This window comes from Camelus bactrianus, chromosome 23 (assembly GCF_048773025.1).
Source record: "Camelus bactrianus isolate YW-2024 breed Bactrian camel chromosome 23, ASM4877302v1, whole genome shotgun sequence".
Lineage (NCBI taxonomy): Eukaryota > Metazoa > Chordata > Mammalia > Artiodactyla > Camelidae > Camelus > Camelus bactrianus.
The window spans coordinates 31,962,521-31,985,049 of record NC_133561.1 but is presented as its reverse complement, the minus strand read 5'-3'; the positions used below and the strand labels follow the sequence as shown (position 1 = coordinate 31,985,049).

At 38.7% G+C, this 22,529-nt stretch overlaps 1 protein-coding gene across 14 annotated transcripts in view; it reads left to right on the top strand.

Moving 5' to 3' along the window:
• The window catches only part of MDM4 (MDM4 regulator of p53), a 36,613-nt gene extending 14,447 nt beyond the window's left edge, over positions 1-22,166 (top strand). For 2 of the 14 annotated variants that reach the window (XM_074351992.1, XM_010969180.3), the window contains 9 exons: positions 349-482; positions 1,514-1,569; positions 5,339-5,406; positions 6,143-6,242; positions 8,762-8,922; positions 10,187-10,336; positions 11,843-11,923; positions 13,899-14,456; positions 20,797-22,166. In XM_074351992.1, the coding sequence (XP_074208093.1) occupies positions 349-482; positions 1,514-1,569; positions 5,339-5,406; positions 6,143-6,242; positions 8,762-8,922; positions 10,187-10,336; positions 11,843-11,923; positions 13,899-14,456; positions 20,797-20,829 (1,341 nt within the window). In that variant the 3' untranslated portion in view covers positions 20,830-22,166. Of the gene's footprint in view, positions 1-348; positions 483-1,513; positions 1,570-4,721; positions 5,481-6,142; positions 6,243-8,761; positions 8,923-10,186; positions 10,337-11,842; positions 11,924-13,898 lie in introns of those variants that run through there. The other 12 variants (XR_006720093.2, XM_010969188.3, XR_012501898.1 and 9 more) reach the window with 12 other exon arrangements.
• Positions 22,167-22,529: the final 363 nt, after the last annotated feature.

Genomic DNA, 22,529 nt, shown 5'->3' with positions numbered 1-22,529 from the left:
GGCAAATTTAAATTTTATTACTTCTAGTAATAGAACAGATCCCTTTATTTGGACTGGTGAGAACATTTTTAAGGGAATACTAGGAACTCGGTAAGTTCATCACTCTTTCTTGCTATCAGATCAGTACATTTCTGTTCTAAAAAGTAAGGGTCTGTTACTCTCTAGAGTGGTGATAAGTGGGTGAACCTTGTGACTGGGGCAGCAGTCCTCTTACACAAGCACATCAGGCATGTTCCTGGTAAAATATTTCTTTATCTAGCAAACTGACTCGCCTTATCTCCTCATAGTTAATTTGTGGTTTTTGGCAGCACTGGACAGATCCCTTCATGCTGTCTTATTTGCACGTAGGTCATGCACTACCTGGGCCAGTATATAATGGTGAAGCAGCTGTATGACCAGCAGGAGCAGCACATGGTGTATTGTGGTGGAGACCTCTTGGGGGAACTGCTAGGTCGTCAGAGCTTCTCCGTGAAAGATCCAAGGTAAAAAGAGTGGAGGTTTGTTTATCTTTTGGGGTGCTTATACCTAACCACTGGATCTGCATAGGGTATTCACGGTTACTTACCCCTTTAGTGAACAAACATTTAAGGGCCTGAACACGGCAGGTGGCTGTGCGGCACTGAGAACGTGGCAGTGACCGCACAGTCTCTGACTGTATGACGTTTAGAGAGTAATGAGACAGTAGACCCTTCCCCGTCTTAGTCAGCTACCACGTTGGTGCGTGGTAAAGTTACACTGCGATAAGTGTTATGTGAAAAGGAACGTGAAACCGTCTCAAGGGATAGATTTAGGGTCTTACGGGTCAGGAAGAGTTCCTTGAGGAAGTGCTATTTGAGCTGAGAGCTGAAGGGTAATTAAAGGGAAGGAGAAGCTTGTGGCAGATTGATCGTCATGTGGAAAGGCCTCGGAGGAGGGAGCTTGATATAACTCGGTTAGGGTTTTGTGAGACAGTTGTTGAAGAGAGAGGAGTGAGCTGACGCGAGAAATGGAGAGTTGCTGGGCAGGTTGAGGTGGATGGTGAGCTTCGTAAGAATCATGGTAGAGGTGTGCTGCCCTGTTGCGTGGCATTCGCCAGCTACACAGGGTCTCTGGTTATTAACTTACACAGTCAAAAGCTAATCAGTAATTAAAAGCCAGTGCTCTTTTTCTCTCTATAGCTTTGTGATGATGGTGTCTTCTAAGACTCCCTTCTGTACTCACTCTCCAGTAAAATGTAAAACTTAACTCTTAGAAGGAAGCAATAGTCTCCAAAGGAAATCTCCCCACTTGGGTTACTGTTAGCTTTTGAAATAAAATGTAAATTAGGTTTTTTAATGGGGGCAAAGTAACACAAGGGCTTGGGTATTAACATGTTAATATTTAAATAATTTTTAAAAATCTATTTTGGGGAAAAAATTTTGTGTCTGCATATATATATCATAGAGAAAGTTGGGAGATAACGTATCAGAAATATACTTAATGTTTTAATGGAAAACCATAGAATTATTAATTTTTTATTTTATCTCTCTGACAGCCCTCTCTATGATATGCTAAGAAAGAATCTTGTCACTTTAGCTACTGCTACTACAGGTATGTCACATCATATTTCTTCAGGCTGTATCATAGTCTTGAGTTCAAGGGCGTGAATCATGGGAAAATAAGGAGGATCAAGATGGAAACTGAATGCTGTCTTGGCATGACTGGGAGAGATACCTGTCACACAGATTGTGATTACTGTGTTATTTGACTTTTCATTTTCAAATATACTGAAAATAGAGATTAGTATAATTAATGCCCACGTCTTGTAAGGACTTAGTAATTGTTAATGTTTTACCATATTTCCTTCATCTGTACAGGCTTTAAAAATCTCTAACAGATAAGGACTTTTTTCCTTCAAACATAACTGCAATGCCATTATTACACCCAACAAAATTAATAACATTAAACAAAATGAATAGTAACTCCATAATACTATCCAGTAGCCAGTTCATGTGTAGTTAACCCCAGTTATTTAAGACGTACCTTTTGCATTTGGCTTGTTCACATCAGGATCCAAAGTCCACACTTTGCCTTTGGTTGATATATCTCTTAGTATCTTTAATCTATAAAACTTAATCTTCCTTTTGTTATGTCATTTATTTATTGAAGAAATGGATCCTTTGTCCTATAGAATTTCCCACATTCTCGTTTGAGATTGTATCCCTGTGATGTTGTTTAACATGTTTTTGTATCTCTTCTATTTTTGGTAAACTAACAGTCCCTGAATAAATTCAAGTTTAAATTTTTTGCTGAGAAGGTTACCTAGGTGGTGCTTTGTACGCCTGTTGCATCACGTCAGAGCCGTGTGAGATCTGCTTGTCCCTCTTTCAATGATGCTTAGATTCTGTGGACTTACATGGTTTCACCCTGATCCATCTGTTATAAAGGTCCCCTAAGAACCTTTCACCTAAAGATTTCAGCTTTCTGCTATTTGAATACCAGTTTCTCTCTTTGCTTGATTCCGTACCTTTTAAAAAATTTTTGTTTTTCTTTGAGGGGGATTTATTTAAATATATGTATGTATATATTTTAGTGGAGACACTGGGGATTGAACCCAGGACCTCGTGCATGCTAAGCACGCACTCATCATTGAGCTATATGCCTTGCCACCCTCACCCCCGATTCCATACCTTTTAAATACTGCCTTTTGAGTTTAATTTATTAGGTACAGGAAACTGGCTGCTTTGGGGTGTGAGGTTTGATGTGTTAGAGATAAGTGAATAAACTGGATACAACTAAAATGTAACCTCACTCATTTCCGAAGAATGAAACTTTTCTTTCTCCATTCCTACATGAAGCCCTTTTGTGAGTTTCAAATTAGATTTTAGATACATTGTCTTTTGAAGAAAGTCCGTTTTTGTAATCCCTTTAGATTGGCTATTTTTCAGCAGTTTACTGAAACAAGTTGGAAAAAATCCATTCCTAATAAAGATTTATGCTTTAAAGTGAGAGCATAGAGACTTTTGCTGTCATAGTGAAATGTGATTTGAACTTATGTTGAATTTTGAAGCCTGTTGGTTTCATTGAGCTAGGTGCCCACTTCACCCAGCTGTAAATTTCTGTTTTAGAGGGAGGGCCTTGCAAATGATATGGCACTTTATTGAAATTCAGTGACTTGTGAGTGTAGCTTTCCTGGGACAGTCATCACAGGCTTGAAATACTCAGAGAATTTTATATTTGCTGATCTATTCTTTCAGCAAAATTTGTTTTCTGATTATCTGTTCTCTGAATATCTAGAGTGGGTATAATTCTCACTCTTACTCTCATTTTCTTTCTTGCACTTCTTCAGCAGAATTTAACATGCCAGATAGTAAGGTGAACACTTCTGTAACAAACATTTCAGTTTTTCCCGACAAAAACCCTGTGAGGAAGGTCTGGAGATGGAGAGTTGAGGTTTTGGTTTTTTACCCCCTCCAGTAGAATGAGTAATTTGTCCAAGGTGAGGTGCTGCTGATAGGTAGAGCGGATGTTTTTGATGGACCAGTCTGTGCTCTTCCTTTTGTGCCACATGCTGATGTCTCCTTAACCCTTTCTTGTAACAGAATTTGCCCAATTAATTTTTTAACACTTTTATTTTAATCAGAATGTTAAATCTTTTAAACATTTTCTTTGTTCTTTAACTTATCACTTTGAAATAATTTCACCTACAAAAAAGTTGCAAAGGTATTAAAAAGAGGTCTGTGTTCTCTTTACCCAGATTCCCCAAATGGTAACATCTTACATAACCATGATACAATGATCAAAACCAGGAAATTACCCCCACAGTAATTTTGATTGATTGTCTGTTCTGAATGAACTCCCATTATTGCTAATGGTTGGCTGTTTCTGTGGAGCTTCATAAATTGAGTTGCGTGTGTTTTATTTGAAGGGACAAGTGAGAAAAGTGCTTTCCGTATCAACTGTTTTATACCTTTGCAAATGAGATAAACCTTTTATTTTGATGGTTGAAGAAAATGCCATTGTTTGAAGTGAAGATGAATCTTTATAAATCATGTCTTTAAATTTCCACATCTGTTCTAATAAAATAAAATATATATGACAAGTTTTCTGTTTATTTTAAAACTCCTTTTTACACTGTAGCTTTCCCCTACAATTTCTTTTTGCTTCTAATTGTTTTAACCTAATTAAGGCAGTTAGTCTTTAGAACTCGAAGTGACAGTAGTTGAATTCCTTTACTAAAGAAATGCTTCATCTGCATTGTGTATTAATTGAGCTTTGAAGACCACTGTGGTCAGAAAATGCTGGCTCTTTAACATCTCAGTATCTCCATTTATTTATAAAAATGCTTCTAGAAATAATACTCTATAATTACAATGTTGAAAATGCTTGCTTTGTGCAAAACAACTGAGTTTTCAGACCAGTTGTAGAATCTGAATTCTTTCTCTAGCAGTCTTTATTGGACGAGGATGACATTTTCCATAAGTGTCTTACTTCTGGACTTTATAGTAGCTGCTGAACCAGTCCATGATAGATTTATTTGGATGTATATAGTTACATATGGCCTCATATAGTGAATGGTCCACGTTGTTCAATTTTCTGCATCTTGTTCTTTTCTTGTAGCTTAAGTTTTCATCTTCTGTTCTGCTTGAAAAATTTTAAAGGCTTTGAGATTCATTTCTCTCAAAATTTCTCTTAAGTTATTGTTTTCTTTGCTTCTTTTTATTGACCTTAAGAAAAACTATCTGCTTCCTCTTCCTTCTTAGGAAATGTTTATAGGAACTGAGAAAAATAAGATTTGTTGATTAAAAAATTCATCTGTATTCATGTGATGGGAATTTAAACTGTGAAATCATCATTGACACTTAGAACGTAAGTTTATATGAGGATGTCATAAAGCAAGTGGGAAAAATTCCAGATTTTTCAGATTTTGTAATCCTGTGTAACTTTAACACTTGAAACAAAAATTAAATTAAAAAGCCAATTTTTTTGTTGTTGTTTTGCCTAAGTTAGGCAAATTTAGAAATACACCTATAGGAAGAGATGATAAAACACTCTCCATTATTCCCTGTTTGGAATCACTTTTTATATTAAAATTTGAAAGGGTGCTGTGGAAGAACCTTTTTTTAGTCATTTTTCTTCCTTTTTCCTCAGATGATATTTTGATGGTATATTTTGAATATAGCCTCTCTTGGTCTGTGCCATTTTTACTAGTTTTGATTTTTTTCCTTTCCTTTTGGATGAGAGCCTTGTACAGCCACAGTGGAGAAGTACATGTTTAGGGACCTAACCTGGCTCCAGGGTTGTTTGCTGAGGTCCTTTTTGTGTGGAGAGAATGGCTATTACCAGGGAAGGTTTCCCTTTTGTTTTACTTGCCATCCAGATGCTGCTCAGACTCTCGCTCTCGCACAGGATCACAGTATGGATATTCCAGGTCAAGACCAGCTGAAGGTAAAACCACCACACGGTGACTTCTTTTGTTGTACAGAGTGGCCCCTTCTCTGTACCTATGATCTTGGACTCCCAAGACCTTTCCTTGAATCTGGTAAGACTTTAACAAGAAAGGTTCTTGGGAGTTCACAGACCAGGGACAGAGTCAACCTTCTCTGTTCTGCCCATAACAGAGTTCCAGTCTCTGAATCTTTCTTTGGGATGTAGCACTTCTGATCTTCAGTTCTTCCAGTTGCATTTTCTTTGGGGTTTGTGTGTGCCTGTGTGTGTGTGTGTGTGGTGTTGTATGTACATAGGTGTTTGAGGAAATTGGTGTATTAGATTTTAACAGGCTTGTTGCAATTAAGTTCATGTCAGGCCGTTTCTTAAAGCTTCCCCAAACCTGGGAAAACTTTATGATCATCTTGGTATATGGCTAGGGTTTCACATGTTTTCTCAGTTACGCCTAATTTTGTAGTAGGCTAAAGACTTCATATTGATAGCCTGTTTTTAATAGTAGATCTTGGCCTTTTGTGCAGATTTTTTTACCCCAGGTTTGGGATTCTCCCAGCTCTGCTCACATTGGGTTGAGGAGAGGTGTTGCTTTTATTTGATGACTGTTGTGAACTCCAGAGTTTTCCTTTCTTGTGCGTAACCCATTGTGTCGCACACTAACTGGTGAGCCAGAATGGAACTGCTACATCCCCTGGTCGCAGTCATTTCTCCTGCACTGATGGACACCTTTCCTTCTTTTCAGCAAAGTGTAGAGGAAAGTTCCAACTCCAGGAAAAGAACTGAAGAAGGCAATATTCCCACGCTGCCTACCTCACAGCATAAGTGCAGAAATTCTAGAGAAGGTAAGTTTGGATTAAGGCCATGTAGACCTTTCTCTCCTTCTCTCTGCCTCCCTCTCCCTCCCTCTCTCCCTTCCGTTTTTGGTGGTGATTTTTAGAAATGCTATCTATCTGTATTAAGCCCCAGCTGTAATTAAGACCATTATATAGAGAACTCAAAAAATAATAAAGCTGTTTCTTTGCATGTGAAGTAGGAGGGGAGTATGTCATACTCATTTCTCATTCTTTTTTGAAAACCATTCTTTTCTCACCCTAGTCAACACTATAGCTTTGAAAGAGATGGTAGTGCTCTGTTAGCAACCCGCAATGACTGCGATGGGGCAAGACCCTTTAGCTGGCATGCTAACAGAAGAGAGCTACCCATTTATGAGCTTGCCGCCTGGTGATTGTGCTGCCTTGGCCTTTTAAGTCTTGGCACCCCTGTACGGATTTGATCTGGGCAGAATTTTTATTTGTGCGCTTGAGGCAAAAGCTACTTTTTATATACTTCGGAAGTTTGCAAAGATGGTAAAATGTGCTTAATAGCTCAGAGCCAAGAGTGAGCCGTTGGAAGCCTAGTGGCTCCTTCGCTCTTGGATAGTGGTCGTTAGATCTTTGCCATTCATCCTAGGTATGGTCAGCTTAAGTGAGCTGATCAACGTTTTGGAAGTTTTCCCCAAACTCTGCTTTATAAAATGTTTCCTAAAACTTGCTGCAAAGATCTGTAAAATCAAAAGTTCCCGAAAGGAATGTTACGGCACGATGGTTTCTAGTGTAGGTACCTGACTCACACCTGCAAAATTGGCAGGTTAGACCTCTCGCAGCATCCTGGAAAGTTATGCTGCTGAAAATTGTTTTAAATGTTTAAATTAAAATTTAATCTGTTTATCATGCTGGATTGTTTTCTTCAAATTGCATTTGAATATAAACTGAATTTTGGGCTGCCTAGTTACCTTGGAGCTTATTCCAGTCTTTAGGGTCTTAAATATATAATTTCGTTTCTTTAAATACAGGTCCTTGCATATTTTCTACTCAGAAGGCTGTTTAAAATACCAGAACAGCGAATTCAAGAGACTATGTAGTTTCTGATGTAAATTTTGAGAATAAATAGCTTAGTATTTTTAGGGAAGTGTATGGGTAGAAAGGACAGAATTTTTGTATGTGGAAAGGATGGCCTATTTTCATTCCCTTCATAGGAGGTTATAGAGCTTAAATAGTTGAAGATAACTTTAATGTGGCGCCATCTCAGAAATTAGGTTTCTCATAATTTCAGCAATGAGTAAGTAAAAGGTAGTTAGTTTCCCTGAACACAGGTATGCCTTTTAATAGGCAGGATCAACATAATTTGTAAGTAGATAGGGTAACCTTTTGCTCTGACAGGGGTCCATTTATTGCAGACGTTTTTCCAACCATGTGTGCCTTAGCACATTTAGACACCCATGGTTGGCACTGGCATACCTAGTGCATTGGGAGGAGGTAGAGGACAGTAAGAAAGTAGAAAAGAATAAAGCACAACAAAAAAGATTGGACGGTGGGAAGGAAGAGAATCTCATGTGATAGCAACAAGGTTATGTTAGTAACTCCCTTGAATATCATTTAGATGTCCAACGTGAGATCTTCTCTTTGGAACACGTGGCCCTTAGTATGTTTTGGATTTGCAGTATTTCTAGATTTTAAGGTATTTTAAGATATTTTAACTCCAGAAGAGCCCACTGATTCAGAAAGGGCATATGTGTATATTTATTTGGACAGCATAGAGTTCAGTATTTCATAATTGTTGTTACCTATCAAAATACATGAATGATTGAGAAATGTTTGAAAATATGTGGTACCAGTGATGCTGCCTTGACAGCCTTATGATTGCCTGTTATTGTCTGTACCGCCTTGCTTCTATCTCAAAGGTTGGACCTCTGTGCCATCACCATTTACAGTCCACTAGATCAAGCCACTGTCAGGCACCATGTACTAAAGCAAGTCATTAGTTAGTTATTACAGTGGTAAGGCTGTTTAAAATGCCACTAAGTGACCCCTTAGAAGTCCTTTTGTGAAGGAGTATGGTACAGCTCAGCGGTAGAGCACATGCTTAGCATACACAAGGTCCTGGGTTCAATCCCCAGTACCTCCACTAAAAAAATAAGGAAATAAATAAACCTAATTACCTCCCCCCTTCAAAAAATAAATAAATCGGCTTTAAAAACTTAAAAAAGTAAGCATGCAAACTAACAAAAAAAAAGTTTAAAAAAATTTAAAAAACAAACAAAAAAAGAAATCCTTTTAAAACAGTGTCATTGTTTGGATGCTTTCAGAGTTGAAATTTCTTGATGAATTATCTCCAGTGTCACTTGTTGCTAATGTAGCCTAAATGGGAGAAAGGCGATTTAGGCTCTGCAGCTGGGACAGGTATTTGATTTCTGATTCTTTCGTACTGAGAAGAGGAATTTCTTTTTACCTGTCTTATAGAGAGGTTGTAAATGTTACAAAGAGAGCCTTGATTCTTCAGTGTTTTGTACGCAGCTATCATCCTTTTCATTTGACTTTTGTAGATAAAGACTTGTTAGAAAATTTAACCCAAGATGCGACATCAAGGCTGGATCTTGGGCTTGAGGAGTGGGATGTAGCTGGCTTGCCTTGGTGGTTTTTAGGAAACTTGAGAAACAACTATACACCTAGAAGTAATGGCTCGACTGATTTACAGACGAATCAGGTAAGTTTCATGTTTGAAGAGGAACTTTTTTTTTCTTTTGAAAGAGTAACATTCTTGGTTACTTGTGACCGTACATTGCATCCTCTAAGAATTCCCATTCGGTGCTATGACTTCTAAGTACCATCTGTATACATATGACGCCTAAATCTGTGTCTCCAGCCCTGACCTCTCTCCTCAGTGTTCAGCTTCCATATCCAGCTGTCTGCTCAACACTTAGATGATCTGACATTTTAACACGTTCAAAACAAACACTTGATTTTTTTTTTTTCAAAGCAACACTCCTGTTCAGCCTTTCCTTTTTCATAAGTCTACCTTCTACCCGGTTATTCTAGCCAAGTATCAAGGGATATCATTGATTTGTTTCTCTGTCATATGCTGCATTCAGATTATCAGCTCTTTATGTAAAACATCTGAAATCTAACCAACTGCTTTTTATTACTTCCACTGTCATTCCCTAATTCAAGATGTCACCGTCCAGCTCTTTTGTAGTCTCCGTTGCACTTCTCACTTTGTAAAACTGTTATTATATTTTGTTTATGTAACTGTTGTCTGACCCCACTGAAATGTAAGTCCAGGGCTTTTGTATTATTGACCACTTTATTCTGTGGCCTAGTACCTAGAACAGTATCTGATACATAATTAGTGTTTGTTCAGTAAATTAATGGACATATAATAGTGGCAAAATAATAGTTGTCTCGTGAATATTGTAGAAAAAATATGTCATAAAGTGTTCATAGATGAATGCAGAAAGTTATATTTAAAGTTGTTCAAGAATTAAGAAGGGAATGTTATATACCAACTTTGCCTCAATATAATTTTTTTAAAAATTCAAAAAGAGGACAGAAGGTTTGAGTTACAATCAGTATTTCTTATATTTCTTTAATAAAGATCATTGACATTAAAGGAAAGAATATGTCACAATTAATAGAAAGTTTCCTGGGTTCTCAGAGTGCTGTCCATAGAAAGGAATGTAGGGAATGGATTCTCTTTTAGTTGAGCAACTATGAGCTTTTAGCTTTTAAATTCTTCAGTACTGTTTCTCAGCTGTTCTGCCTGATTTACTGTTAAAATAGAAAATCCTTTGCTAGGTGCCCTTGCATCCACCCATTAGTTTATACACAGTAGGTGCCAAGTAACCTGTTAAAGAAAGGGTAGGCATTCTTTGGAGATGTGTGAGGACATTGTGTTTTGGGTTCATTTACGTTGATTCAACATCTCTGATAAACCTCTGACTATAAAACTTATGTTTGTTTTTTTCTGTTAGGATGTAGGTACTGCCGTTGTTTCAGACACCACAGATGACTTGTGGTTTTTGAATGAGTCGGTATCAGAGCAGTTCGGCGTTGGAATAAAAGTTGAAGCTGCTGATACGGAACAAACAAGTGAAGACATAGGGAAGGTGAGAGACAAAAAGGTATGTTGTGGAAAAGTCTCATGTTGGCTGTATTTACATGCATATAGTATAATCTGTTCAAATCTGATGACCTGACGCTTTGTATAACAAATGACTCACGTAATTCCCCCTTTTTACTTTTTAATATTTTCCTATATCTGATTTTAAGTTAACCAAGTCTGTCTTAAAAATAGAATAGGACTTTATGAGTAAAGCTCCTACTTTGTTAGAAGCAAATAAGCTACCCTTTCCTGCCTGTGCTATCACTCATTGTGGAGTTTTGTTTTTTTTTTTTTTCTGGAGACCTTGCTTTGCTAACAAGGCAAAGTTCTAAATGTCCACAGCAGCCTGTAGGAAAAAAAAATCTTTCCTTCTTAGACATTTCTGTAGCTTCCATAACCACTTTATACCTAAATAGAAACAGACAGATGAGTTCTTCCTGCAAAGTTTAGAATTTTAAATAAGGAGAAAGAAGGGGGTTAGAACTCAGAGTGCACATGGTGCGCTCACACCAGGGTGAAGAGTCATACAAGCACGTGCTCAAATCTCAAAAGATCCTGGGCAGCAGATCCGGTGCAGACACAGACAAGATTCTCAGTAAATATCCATTGAATAAATACAGCAAAAAACAGACCTCAGTTGGGTCATCCTTTTAATTTAAGGGCGTTTCATAGTACTTTGTATTCCTGAGGGCTACCCTGCTGTGTTTGCGGTAGGCAGGTAGATGCTTGGTTTTTGAGGACTAGTTACTTCTGGGTAGCAGTGGGAGGGAGTGCATGTGGATAGAATAGAAAGACAAAGGTGACATCTGGAAACTTCTATGGAGAGACATAGGACTTCAAATACTTGAACTTCTGTGAGAAAGTTGCTATCCAGAGGTCCGTAATTCTGTCATAAGTGGTTTTATTTCATTCACTGATCACATAACGGGGGTTTTAATTTCTAGAATTTTAAATTCTAAATTTCAAAATTTAGAAGACACTTGTCACATTTCTGCCTTTTTGTTTCTGGTCCACGGGCATGTTTTTACAGGACAGTCAGTGTATCACGTAACTAGCGTTACTTTTGAATTTGAAAAGTAAAATTTTACAGTACTTTATTTTCATTCTTCACATTTAAGTTCTTTATTTTAAATAGTGGTTTTTTTTACTTCCATTTTCTCATGTAATCCTGTTTTATTCTTGTGAATGCCTATCTAGAGTCTCAAGATAAAAACATTCCACATTTAATAACTTGTACTCTGTTGTTTATTTAAATTCATAAATTTGGGAACCTCCCTTCTGAATGCAGAAGATATTTGGTAACCCTTCTTGGGTGCTTCTCAGTCATTTATTCTATTGAAATGCCAGCTAGCTGTGTGCAGAATCATGTTTTCGGTCTCCCATCTGAGCTGTCTCCTTTTTAAGTGCTGGTGCTGGGAGCAGAATGTGAGTTTTAAGCTGAAGCTCTTCTGTCTCTTCTGCTTTCAGGTAACAGCCTCATCAGAGGTAGATGAACTTTACTAATGAGATGTCTTTGCCTTTGCAGGTGATTGAAGTGGGGAAAAATGATGACCTTGAGGACTCCAAGTCCATAAGTGATGATACTGATGTAGAAGTTACCTCTGAGGTATGAATCTCTAGTAAAAGAGCTGTCTTACACCACATGCGTCTTCAGGTGTCAGTGTTCCAGCAGTTCACTTGTGTCCAGCTACCCCCGTTTCCAGTTCCCTTTCCTAGGTAGAGATATGGGTTTCTTTGCATCTTGTTAGAGATTTTTATTGGATTTTGAAAAGAGGATGAGTTGATTTAACCCTTTCCCTGTGTTGAAAAGGGATGACTTAAATGCCTCTCCATGTGCCTTTCTCCCTGCTGTCAAAGCTCTTTGAACATTATGAAGTAGATACACAGTTATTCAGAGTAGTCCTGTCCTGCCTTTCCCACTAAATGCCTCTCTAATCCCAAAGACAGACCTGTAAGTTCTCTAAAATTCTTTGTCAAGTATAAAAATAATATGTTCAGTGCTTTCTTAAATAGAAACAAATGGAAAAGGGCTTAATTTCCATGCGGGTTTATGTTAGTGGAGGGCTAAGAAATGAAGATTGAGTATCGAGCTGTTAGGTGACAGGTAAGGACTTATCGCCAGTTGGCAACTCAAGTTTAGACTCAGGTGTGTACTTTGCTTTTCTCTTTTCATGCTAGTTCCTCGTCTCCCTTTTAGTACTTCCCTCAGCTAACTCTGACTTGCTGTGGGAAGAATGGTAGCGGGGAAGGATAAGGAAGGGGTTGGTTTTGCATTTTGCTCCTTGGGGATATAAAAATTTTAGGTGGTCTCTGGTGTTGCTCCTGCTCCCCATCTCCCATCCCACCACTGCTGACCATTATGGTAATTCATTGCAAATTATTTGTCTGTCTATAGCTAAGTAATAAAGTTGGATATATTGGTCCATTAAGTGTTCATGACCATAATACAAATAGCAGAGATAAGTGTTTCCTTCTTAATCACGCTTCTGAGACTGCGTGGGCCCAGAAAACCTATTAGGCAAATAGACTGTATTTTATCAATTCAGAGATGCCATGGAATTTAATAAGCCCTATTATTTTATGTACTACTGAAAAAGAAAAGTGATGCCATTTAGATGTGACACACCATCAATTATTAATTCCAAATCTTTTTGAAGTTCCTTTGAGTATTTGTAAAACATTTCGAGTGAGATCTGAGGGTCTTAAACTGGCAAGAATGTGCTGTAGCTCTCTGCAGAACATCCTAGTTTAACAGATGGTTTTGTCCCTGCCTCTTGGTGCAGACAATTGAGTTACGACTTCTAAACTTGAAGTGCTTGGCCTTCGTTCTGAAAGTAGTCAAGTCAGGGTGTGTCAAGTCATTGACCCTGTCAAAGCCAGACAATTATCCACATTAAATGCTCTTGACTTGTTCCAGGGAGCTACCTTTGAATTAAGCAAGGCATTTAAAATTCATCAAGCTCTAGTGTCTCCTAATTTGAATATGGAGAAGTAAGAAAAACATTACTTGGCATTCAAGGACAAGAACATTAATTTTTTCAGAGAATGTGACTTAAGCGTTCAAGGTACCTGTGATACTGAGAGCAGTGAGGGAGCGTGAGTAAATTTAGCAGTTTTCAAATCTCATTTCAATTTTAGCTTCCTTTTTGACAAATTTTATAACATTTCTTAAGTAGTTAAGAGTGGCAGTATCATCTCTTCTTCATTCTTTAGCTTCTTGCTCAATAAAAGAGTAAGTTGTCCAAAGAGAAATGACTTAAAAAGAAGGCAGTGGGGAAGAGCAAGCAATGTAAATTCCACCCAGACTAGATGGGAAGCTAAAGGCATTTAACTTTTTTAAAGACAGCTACATCATATTTTGGCTTGAGATGGCAGTTGTGTCGCTGTCATTGTAAAACTTCTCAGGACTTGCTTACACATAGCTATAGGATTTGTTCAGATTCTCGGCTGGACCACTGCTGTGGAGCGTCCGCATGTGTGTGAGCTTAGTGTGAGGTGGTGAGGAGTGGCCTGCTCTCCCTTTGTCTCGGAGTCATGTTCACCGCCGAGTGAGTATTAATTGGCTGCACTTGTCTTTGTAGGACGAGTGGCAGTGTACTGAGTGCAAGAAATTTAACTCTCCAAGCAAGAGGTACTGCTTTCGTTGCTGGGCCTTGAGGAAGGATTGGTATTCAGATTGCTCTAAGTTAACCCATTCTCTCTCCACATCTGATATCACTGCCATACCGGAAAAGCAGGAGAGTGAAGGAATTGACGTCCCTGACTGCAGAAGAACCATATCGGCCCCAGTTGTTAGACCTAAAGATACATACGTAAAGGAAGAAAACCCCAAACTTTTTGATCCGTGCAACTCGGTGGAATTCTTGGATTTGGCTCACAGTTCTGAAAGCCAAGAGACCATATCAAGCATGGGAGAACAATCAGATAACCTTTTTGAACAGAGGACAGACACAGAAAACACAGAGGATTGCCAGAATCTCTTGAAGCCGTGTAGTCTGTGTGAGAAAAGACCACGAGACGGAAACATCATTCATGGGAGGACAGGCCATCTTGTCACTTGTTTTCATTGTGCCCGAAGATTAAAGAAGTCCGGGGCTTCGTGTCCGATTTGCAAGAAGGAGATTCAGCTGGTTATTAAGGTTTTTATAGCGTAGCTGAAACGTTGAATTGCAGAGACCTTTTAACAGGGCTAGGTCTTATCAAAGTTTCAGTATTGAGCTTCTCTATGCAGTGTGACCCATTGGCTACTTTTATTTATTCACATAAAAATCTGTGTTCCAGGCCATTTTTGCTTCTAAACTTATACAGAAGTTGAGAATTAGTTCTTTAGAACTGGAGTAGTCAATTTGGAGACTCCATTAACATGAAAAGATAAGTTAATCACTTCATTCTGTCCCAAAGATGAGGGTCTGGGAGGGAGCAGCTGCCAGTACAAACGGAAATTCATTCATTTATTTACCAAATTATTTGAAGATTGTTTCTTTAGGAAATGTCCTTAAGCATAAAATTCAAGGCAGCTATTAGAAAAATATTAAAGCTGATAGTGAAAAACAGAAGTATTTGATTAGTCAAGTTATGTAGTATTGTAGATCATTTTATGTTGCAATCAGGCCGCATGGTTCAGAGGAACCAAAATTTTTGTAAAGTCTAGAAAAACAAGAAATTTCTTCCATGTGTGCCTAAAACAGTGGTATCAGACAGTTTTGCTAACATACCCCAAAAAAGAATTTTGAGAAAGTATATATAACCTTTTGCACATTCAAAAAATTGAGGTATAATTAACAAATTATAAAGTGTTGCCTTCTGATGAATTGTTGGCATCTGAGTAGCCACCCAAAACAAGCAACGGAGCGTTTCTGTCGCCTCCGGATGTCCCGTCATGCCCCTTCCCAGGCAGGCCCTCCAGCATTTCATGGCTCTCACCTTCGATTGGTTTTCTTTCTGCACATGTTAATTTGACACCTAAATTTTAAAAATAAGTTTAAGTACCAAGCAGAGGGTGTACTATCCGATATATTGTAGATGTTCTTTGGAGATCTTTTTGTCAAAATCTTATAGCTATAGCTTTAACTGATTGAATTTATAGGGAAAAAAAATACTGTCATACACACTGGCAAAGCCTGCTCTCACTATAAAACTATAGTCAGCCAAATCAGACTTCACTTTGAATCAAAATATTGACTTTATTTTTAATTCGATTAAATGCATTACATACATTGATAGCACAGTCTTCTCAGTGACAGTTGTAAGAATTTTTAACCAAAGCTCTCTTTGCTCTCTGTCCCCGTTGTTTCTTGGGAGTCCTCTAGGGGTTTTTCATCTTTTTGTTTGATGCCTGTAGAGGTTTTTTAACTTTCTGAGGCAATGCCCCATAGTAAGATTTCTAGATGCATGAAAGGCAGCCTTTCTTTTGAAAATAGGGACTTTGGTAGTTGTGAAAAGGAAGGTAATTAAGAGACATGATAGCTCTCAAGAGGCCTTATCTGAGCACATAAATCTTAGGATACTACATAAGGAAATTGAAGATATGGAAGATACTTTCCCTATGGAAGTAATCTTGGTGTATGAATGAATATAGTTATTTTGAAGACCGAGGCCCTAGAATTATCATATGTAAGGATGGTAAGAACACGCACGCACTCACGCACGTGCACACACACACACACACACACACACACCCCCTTCGATCCTTGAGGTCTGGGCCAGGGATTTCCATTTGAACAAGTGTTTCTGGAAGCGGACAAGGTGGTCAACAGACCACACTTCCGGAAGTCCTGCCGTGCCCTAGAGAGAATTCTAGGTACAGGAAGTAGATGGAACAAGATCTCTTCATTTAGCATGATATTTAATTTTTAGAGGGGAAGTTTTGTTAGAGAATTTTAAACTAGAAGGCACTCATTTACTCCTTTCATTTTGCACGTAAGCTAAGAAGTTAAATGACTGCTGAGTCACAGCTAGTGATAAAGCTCTTACTGGAATCCAGGCTTCTTGTAAGAGATGTGTAAACCATACTACTTCCTTCTGATTATTTGTTGAATATTATAATGGTGGTGCTTACTGAATTTGCCACAATGAATATGTTGTTAGCAACCTTAAAATATTGGAGACTATGACTTGTAGCCAAAATAGGACTTTGGAGAGAACAGACCGTAACCCTTTCTCCCCAAAGAGACAAGGCTCAGTAAATGTCAGGCTGTCTTATATAATCAGATAAGTTACTCCTCCCACTGGGAGGACAAGTAAAGGGAGCAGAGGAACCTGACCTCTTTTCTCCAGTTTTGTTCCGAACTTCTTGGGGAATGAGGCTCGGTCTCTGGCTCTCTTCAGGCACTCGGGACAAGGACTTTCCCCTGCAGTAAGTAGAACCAGTCCTTGGAGTTCAGTGTTTTGTTAGACCATGGGTAATGCGCTAAAAATTCAGAAAGTTAAATTACTTTCTATCCTATTCCCCACCCCTCACCACTAATCTATTCATAATAGTTTGATAGCCTTTAATTTTGTTTTGTTTTTGCCAGTGAAGTGCTTTTGCAAGTAATACCTTAAAGGAGGAGCAGGGAGCACGGGGGACCTGCACTTGTACCCTCTGGTTCCTCCTGTATAAAGTCACAGTTTTTAGAAAACTTAAATGAGAAAAAATTTTAAATTTTATTTGTGTTTGTAGATACTTGGTGCTAATTTGGTGCATCCTTGCCTAGGGCAGAACCTCTTATGCTACACAACTTTCTTTTCCCCTTGGCTCACCTGACTTTTTATGGTCCCCATTAGCATCAAGTACTTTGCTTAGAAGATCCCAAGCTGTGCATTTGAGCTGAAAGTGTTACAATAAATGTACACTGGGGTTTATTGTACCTCTATCAAGAGCCTTTTGAATGACTGAAATGTTACAGAGAAATGTATCTGCAGGAGGAGGTAGTTAATATTTCTTGGTAGCTTATCTGAAATCGAGAATGCTGCTTCTGCGGATCATTTTCCTTCATCCAGGATCCTTCTTAAATGTTTTCTGGGAGCATAGCAAGGCAGGTAGAATTCCTCCTGTTTTGAGGTAGGATGGGTCAGGGATCCTTAAAAAAAAAAAAGGGGGGGGGTGCCAAATAGAACTATCAGAGCAATTCTTTGCCTACAGGAATCTAAGCCATCTTCTTGATCTGTTTTTGACTTTGTTTTTGTTTTTTCAATGCCACTGCGGTACAGGTAAGCAGGACATGTTTTGTACGTGAAGACTTCATAGTTTACTGCTATGTGATGATGAAACTCTTGACTTCCAAACACTACCATTTGTTTTGTAGTTGGGGTGGTCACATGCTCTGGTATTCTGGGGACAGTGCCAGTTCACCCCTGTTTTTTAGCATCCTATCCAGTTTGTCTCTGTCTCTCCCCTTTCTCCCCCTTTTCTCTCAGATGTCTTCATGTGGACATTAAATTACATGGTCTTCCTAGTTGTAGGTAGGCCATGCTTGGGTGGAAATCTTGATTGTGAGCAAAGGAGCTGTTAAAGTAGGTGTCAGTGAAGTTTATCGTTTCCACTGCATCACACCATCGACTTGTGATTAATGAAATCATCCCACATTAGCCTCAAATTTCTTATTTTGGTTTTTTGAATTAATATTTATGACCATGTTATTCCCAGACAAAAAGTTCAGAGCAGAAATGACAGATCCTTAGAAAAGCAATGAATTTCTAGGTTGCAGCTAAAAATGTCTTCTGTCTCTTAATGTTAACTCATTCTACTCACACCATACTTATTTTTGGTGTGCTTTCTATGTAATACTTAATTCAGACTTTGTAAAAATCTTAGATCAAGGCTCTAAACTGATACTAACATTTCCGCACAGTCCGTAGGTTCCCAATCCTAGGCTTGAACAATGGATTAGTGTCCAGCCAGGCCAGCTACCACACCGCCATGAACTATCTAAGATTGAATCACTGCCAAGCATTTGAAGATTTCAGTTGTGTTTTAATAATAATTTATGTATATTTACATGTATGTAATGCTTTGTGAGATGTTAATTTTCTTTGAAGAATTTATTTTTAAAGGTCAGGATCATTTGTATCTTTTTTTTTTTAATGTCAATTCAATGCATTGTTGGCTCCTTTGACAGTCACAAATGAGAACTTGGTGAATGTTAAGTCTTGGGTTCTACAGTTATTGTAGTGTTACCTCTTGGTTCTCTTTTGAAAGGAGGAGACTTGTTAACCAGCTGTTTGGTTTTTTTTTCCATAGAGATTTATATGAACTTTTGAAAGTGTATGGCTTTATATACTGTGAATCTGTTGTTTTCCATTTAGCCAAATGCCTGCTAAAATTGTTGGGACCCATGTTCTAAAGAATTCATTTTGATGGCTCTCTCATTTGTGGGTGTACCCGTGTGCGCACACACTATCAGGACTATTAATGCTTTTGCTAAAAATAGCTATAGACTTCTTTTTAAAAAAAGCATTGTTTTCAACCATTCAGTCTATCAAAAGGAGATGCTCCTGTGGTTCTTGATTTAGCAGCAACCATTCTTTTGTTTACATAGTTAATGTGTTTAGAATCTGCACTTCAGAGGCAATGGAACCTGCAGGCTCTCCCTGTGCCAAAAGTAGCAGGTACAGTGTTTACAGATGTCTGGCATTCTGCACTGCCGTAGGTCTGCTGAGGTCACTTTGCTGGAATTTCTCAGATTTGTGATTAGCTGAGGTGCAGTTTAGCACATGAGGAGAAATACTGAGGACCCTCAAGCTAAGCTGGAAATGAGGGTTATCTAAGGTAGTGGTTCAAGTGGCTCCCTGTACCTAATCTGGGGACAGTTTTTCCAGATTGCTTCGAGACATCCTTCCTGTTGACGGAGCTTTCCTTGTTTGCCACTGGCTATATTCTTTCTTTAGGAGCCACCAGGTCGCTTCTCTCCTGTGGGAGAATGTCCTGTAAACATTTTGAGATCTTTTGAGGCAATGGATGTGCAATCTTAAATAATGTCATTATTGGTGAATGTGGCATTGTTAAAGGAAATACTATAATAAACGTACACTTGGGTTTACTGTTCCTCTATCGAGAGCCTTTTGAATGACTGGAATGTTACAAGGAGAGAAGTGTATGTGCAGAAAGAGGAAGTTAATATTTCTTGGTAGCTTGTCTGAAATCCAAGATGATGCTTCTTTATCTTGTTTTCCTTCATACAGCATCTTTATTTAATGTCTTCTGGGAGCATAACACAGCAGATAGAATTCCTCACTTTTTTGGTAGAATGAGTCAAAGATTTTTAAAAGGGCCAAATGGTGCTGTCAGGTCAGGGATTCTAAAAAGGGCCAAATGGCGCTGTCAGAGCAATTCCTTTCACACAACAGTTGCTGTCATTGCAGATGCTTTATTGAAAGTTGGCATTATAACAGAGTTTATCAGAGCGTCTAATTTCTTATCCCAAGACTTTTTTTTTTTTTAAACAGTAAGTTCTTCAATGTCAGACATTTCCACTTCTTTCTTTACTGTAGCTCTTTTTTCCCTGGAGTTCAAAATGATTATAAGTTATTATCTACTTCTGGTTTTTTTTTGTTTTTTTTGTTTGTTTGTTTGTTTTTTTTTTAAGCGAAACCCACATTTTATTCCCATTTGTAACAGGGCAGGCGTTTTAGGAGACAGCAGGGACTGGAGGTGGTGCTGGAGGAGTCCTGGTCCTTGCTCTTTGTGCTTTTCCTGTTAACAGTAGGCGAGGTCATTACTTCACTCTTCATGCTTCCCCCCTTTAAGAAAAAACAGTCAATTTGTTATTTTAAAAAATTGACTTGTGAATGAAGGCTGATTCCATATGGTGGCTTCTCCTACCCTTTGGGAAAAATCAGCTTACACGGTTTTGCTGCTCCCGTTGGTTCAGTTTGCCTTCTTCCACGTGTGCTTTGGTTGGCGTATTGCTGTGCCACCGGCCTGAGGTTTGAAATGTTAGCTTTGGATGCAATATAGACTTTGATCTATGGTTTTTTTTGTTTGTTTGTTTTCTGTGAGGCATTTACCTGAAAGCAGAATCTTTGATTTTAATAATTTATGTGTTTTTCTTTCTTTTTTTTTTTAATTGGAGTATAGTCAGTTTACAATGTTGTGTCAATTTTTAGTGTCATCTACTTCTGGACATTGCTTTTATACCAAAGGCCTCTGTATCACCCCTTGGATGGTTGTAACTGTACTATCTTTAGATAAGTTTCCTCTTTTCCAGCCAGTCATGGGGAATGTTTCTGTTGCAGAGTTTGGTGGATTCTAGCAATAAGGAGGGAAGATGTGACATCAGAGTTCCTATGTTAAAAACAACTTGTAGTTGAGGATTTGTGTGTATGATGGGGCAACAGGGGATTTAGTTCCTCTGTTGTCTCAGCAGTAAGAAATTGACTCAGCCTGTCCTCTTCCTACAGGAGGATTATTTCTTCTCCCTACAGCTGCCTTGTTTTTTCCACTTCCTTTTTCATAAAGAATCAAAATGTCTCGTTTGGTTTTTTTCTTTCCCTCTTTAGGAAGTAATAGAAAATGTTTTGAAGGAGGAATGAGATGTTTCTGACTTCCTCAGCACTTGGCAAGGTAAATGTCTTACGTAGCCCCTGAGTAGGACTCCTAGCCTGGAGCTCGGCGCTGTGAAGCGCCTGGTGGGTGGAGATGAGGAGTAAGATGATTCCACCATCTTGAGCCCCAGTCTTGACTTTAAGCCTCAGTTTTTCTCGTCTGTGAAGTAAGTACCCGTACTACCCTTTCTACCTCATAGTTTGTTGTCGGAATTAAGTGTCAGAGAGTACCTTAGCCTCTCATTGCCCTGCAGAATATATTAGAAGTTGCAGTTTTGGTAGACAGAGCTCTGGGGTGAATATTCAGAATATCCCACATCAGGGAGCTGAGCGCCAGCACCGCTCTGTGCCTGTGTCACAGGGCCACGTTGGGTCCTTTTGCCCACACCTCTCGCTGAGCTGTCCTTCCCTGGGCGTGAGGCTCTTGTCTAGAAGGGCTCGCCTCTGGGTTCTGAGAGAAGTGTGCGTGTCAATTTGGTGGTAGCTACAGCTGCCTTGCTGTGGTCTTGATACACAAAAATTCTCAGTCCTACATGCACTTGACTAGGTGGCATCAAATGCGCCGTCAGTATCCAGGAAACACGCGGCTTTCCTGATTAGGCAGTCACAGTCAGCAGGAGAAGTGAGTGTGGTTTCATAGAACGGGAAGGAAAAGGCAGTTTAGGATAACTTTGACCAGTTCACCAGGTGAGGAGCGGATTCAGTTCTTGCCTGATCTTTCTAAGCACATCGAAGGTAATAGCTCTGTTAGCTTTTAAGAGTTTGCACTATGCGATGCTATTAATACCTATTGAATCTGTTGTGTTCTTTTGTGTATTAAATATTTTTCATTTTGCTGTTTTGTGGTGTCATTATTGGGCAAATATGTACTTGTGTTTGTATACAGCAAAATCTTGTTTTCTGTCTTCATGTATTGTCTTTGGTCTGACTTAGGGATGAAGAGAGTGGCTTTTGCAATAGAAGTTATTGGACTTCAAATCAACAGCAACTAAAAAGAAAAAGACAAATGAACTTATATATAAAACAGAAACAGATGCACAGACACTGAATACAGACTTCTGGTTGCCGGGGGGAGGGGAGTGGGAAGGGATAAACTGAGAGCTCGAGGTTTGCAGGTACTGACAGTATATATAAGATGCATAAACAAGTTCATACTGTGTAGCACAGGGAAGTATATTCAATATCTTATAGTAGCTTATGGTGAAAAAGAATATGAAAATGAGTATATGTATGTTCATGTGTGACTGAAGCGTTGTGCTGTACACCAGAAATTGACACATTGTAAACTGACTGTACCTCAATAAAAAACAAACAAAAAAAATCAACAGTGACGTTTGATCCCCGCCCCTGCTCCCCACCCCCAACCAACATGGTTAACTATTAGAGTAATTGTATTTCATTTTTAGGTTCCCACTCTTGAAGGAACCTCAGCATTTTGCAGAGTGTGTTTTAACACTTAGCTAGGTAGGCAGTGAGTTGTGGAGCTTTCCCACTAGCCCCCTTGAAAATTAAGAAGACATACAGCACCTGCATATCTAGAGTGATTTATGGCAAACCATCTTTCTAGGCTCAAGCCTGTGCCTAACTCTTCTGAGCCCGCAGTATCAATCTGTCTACCCTCTTTGCAGTTGAAGAGATTTCACACGGTGAGATACAGGTTTGCCTCTTTATTGAGTTTTCATATGAAG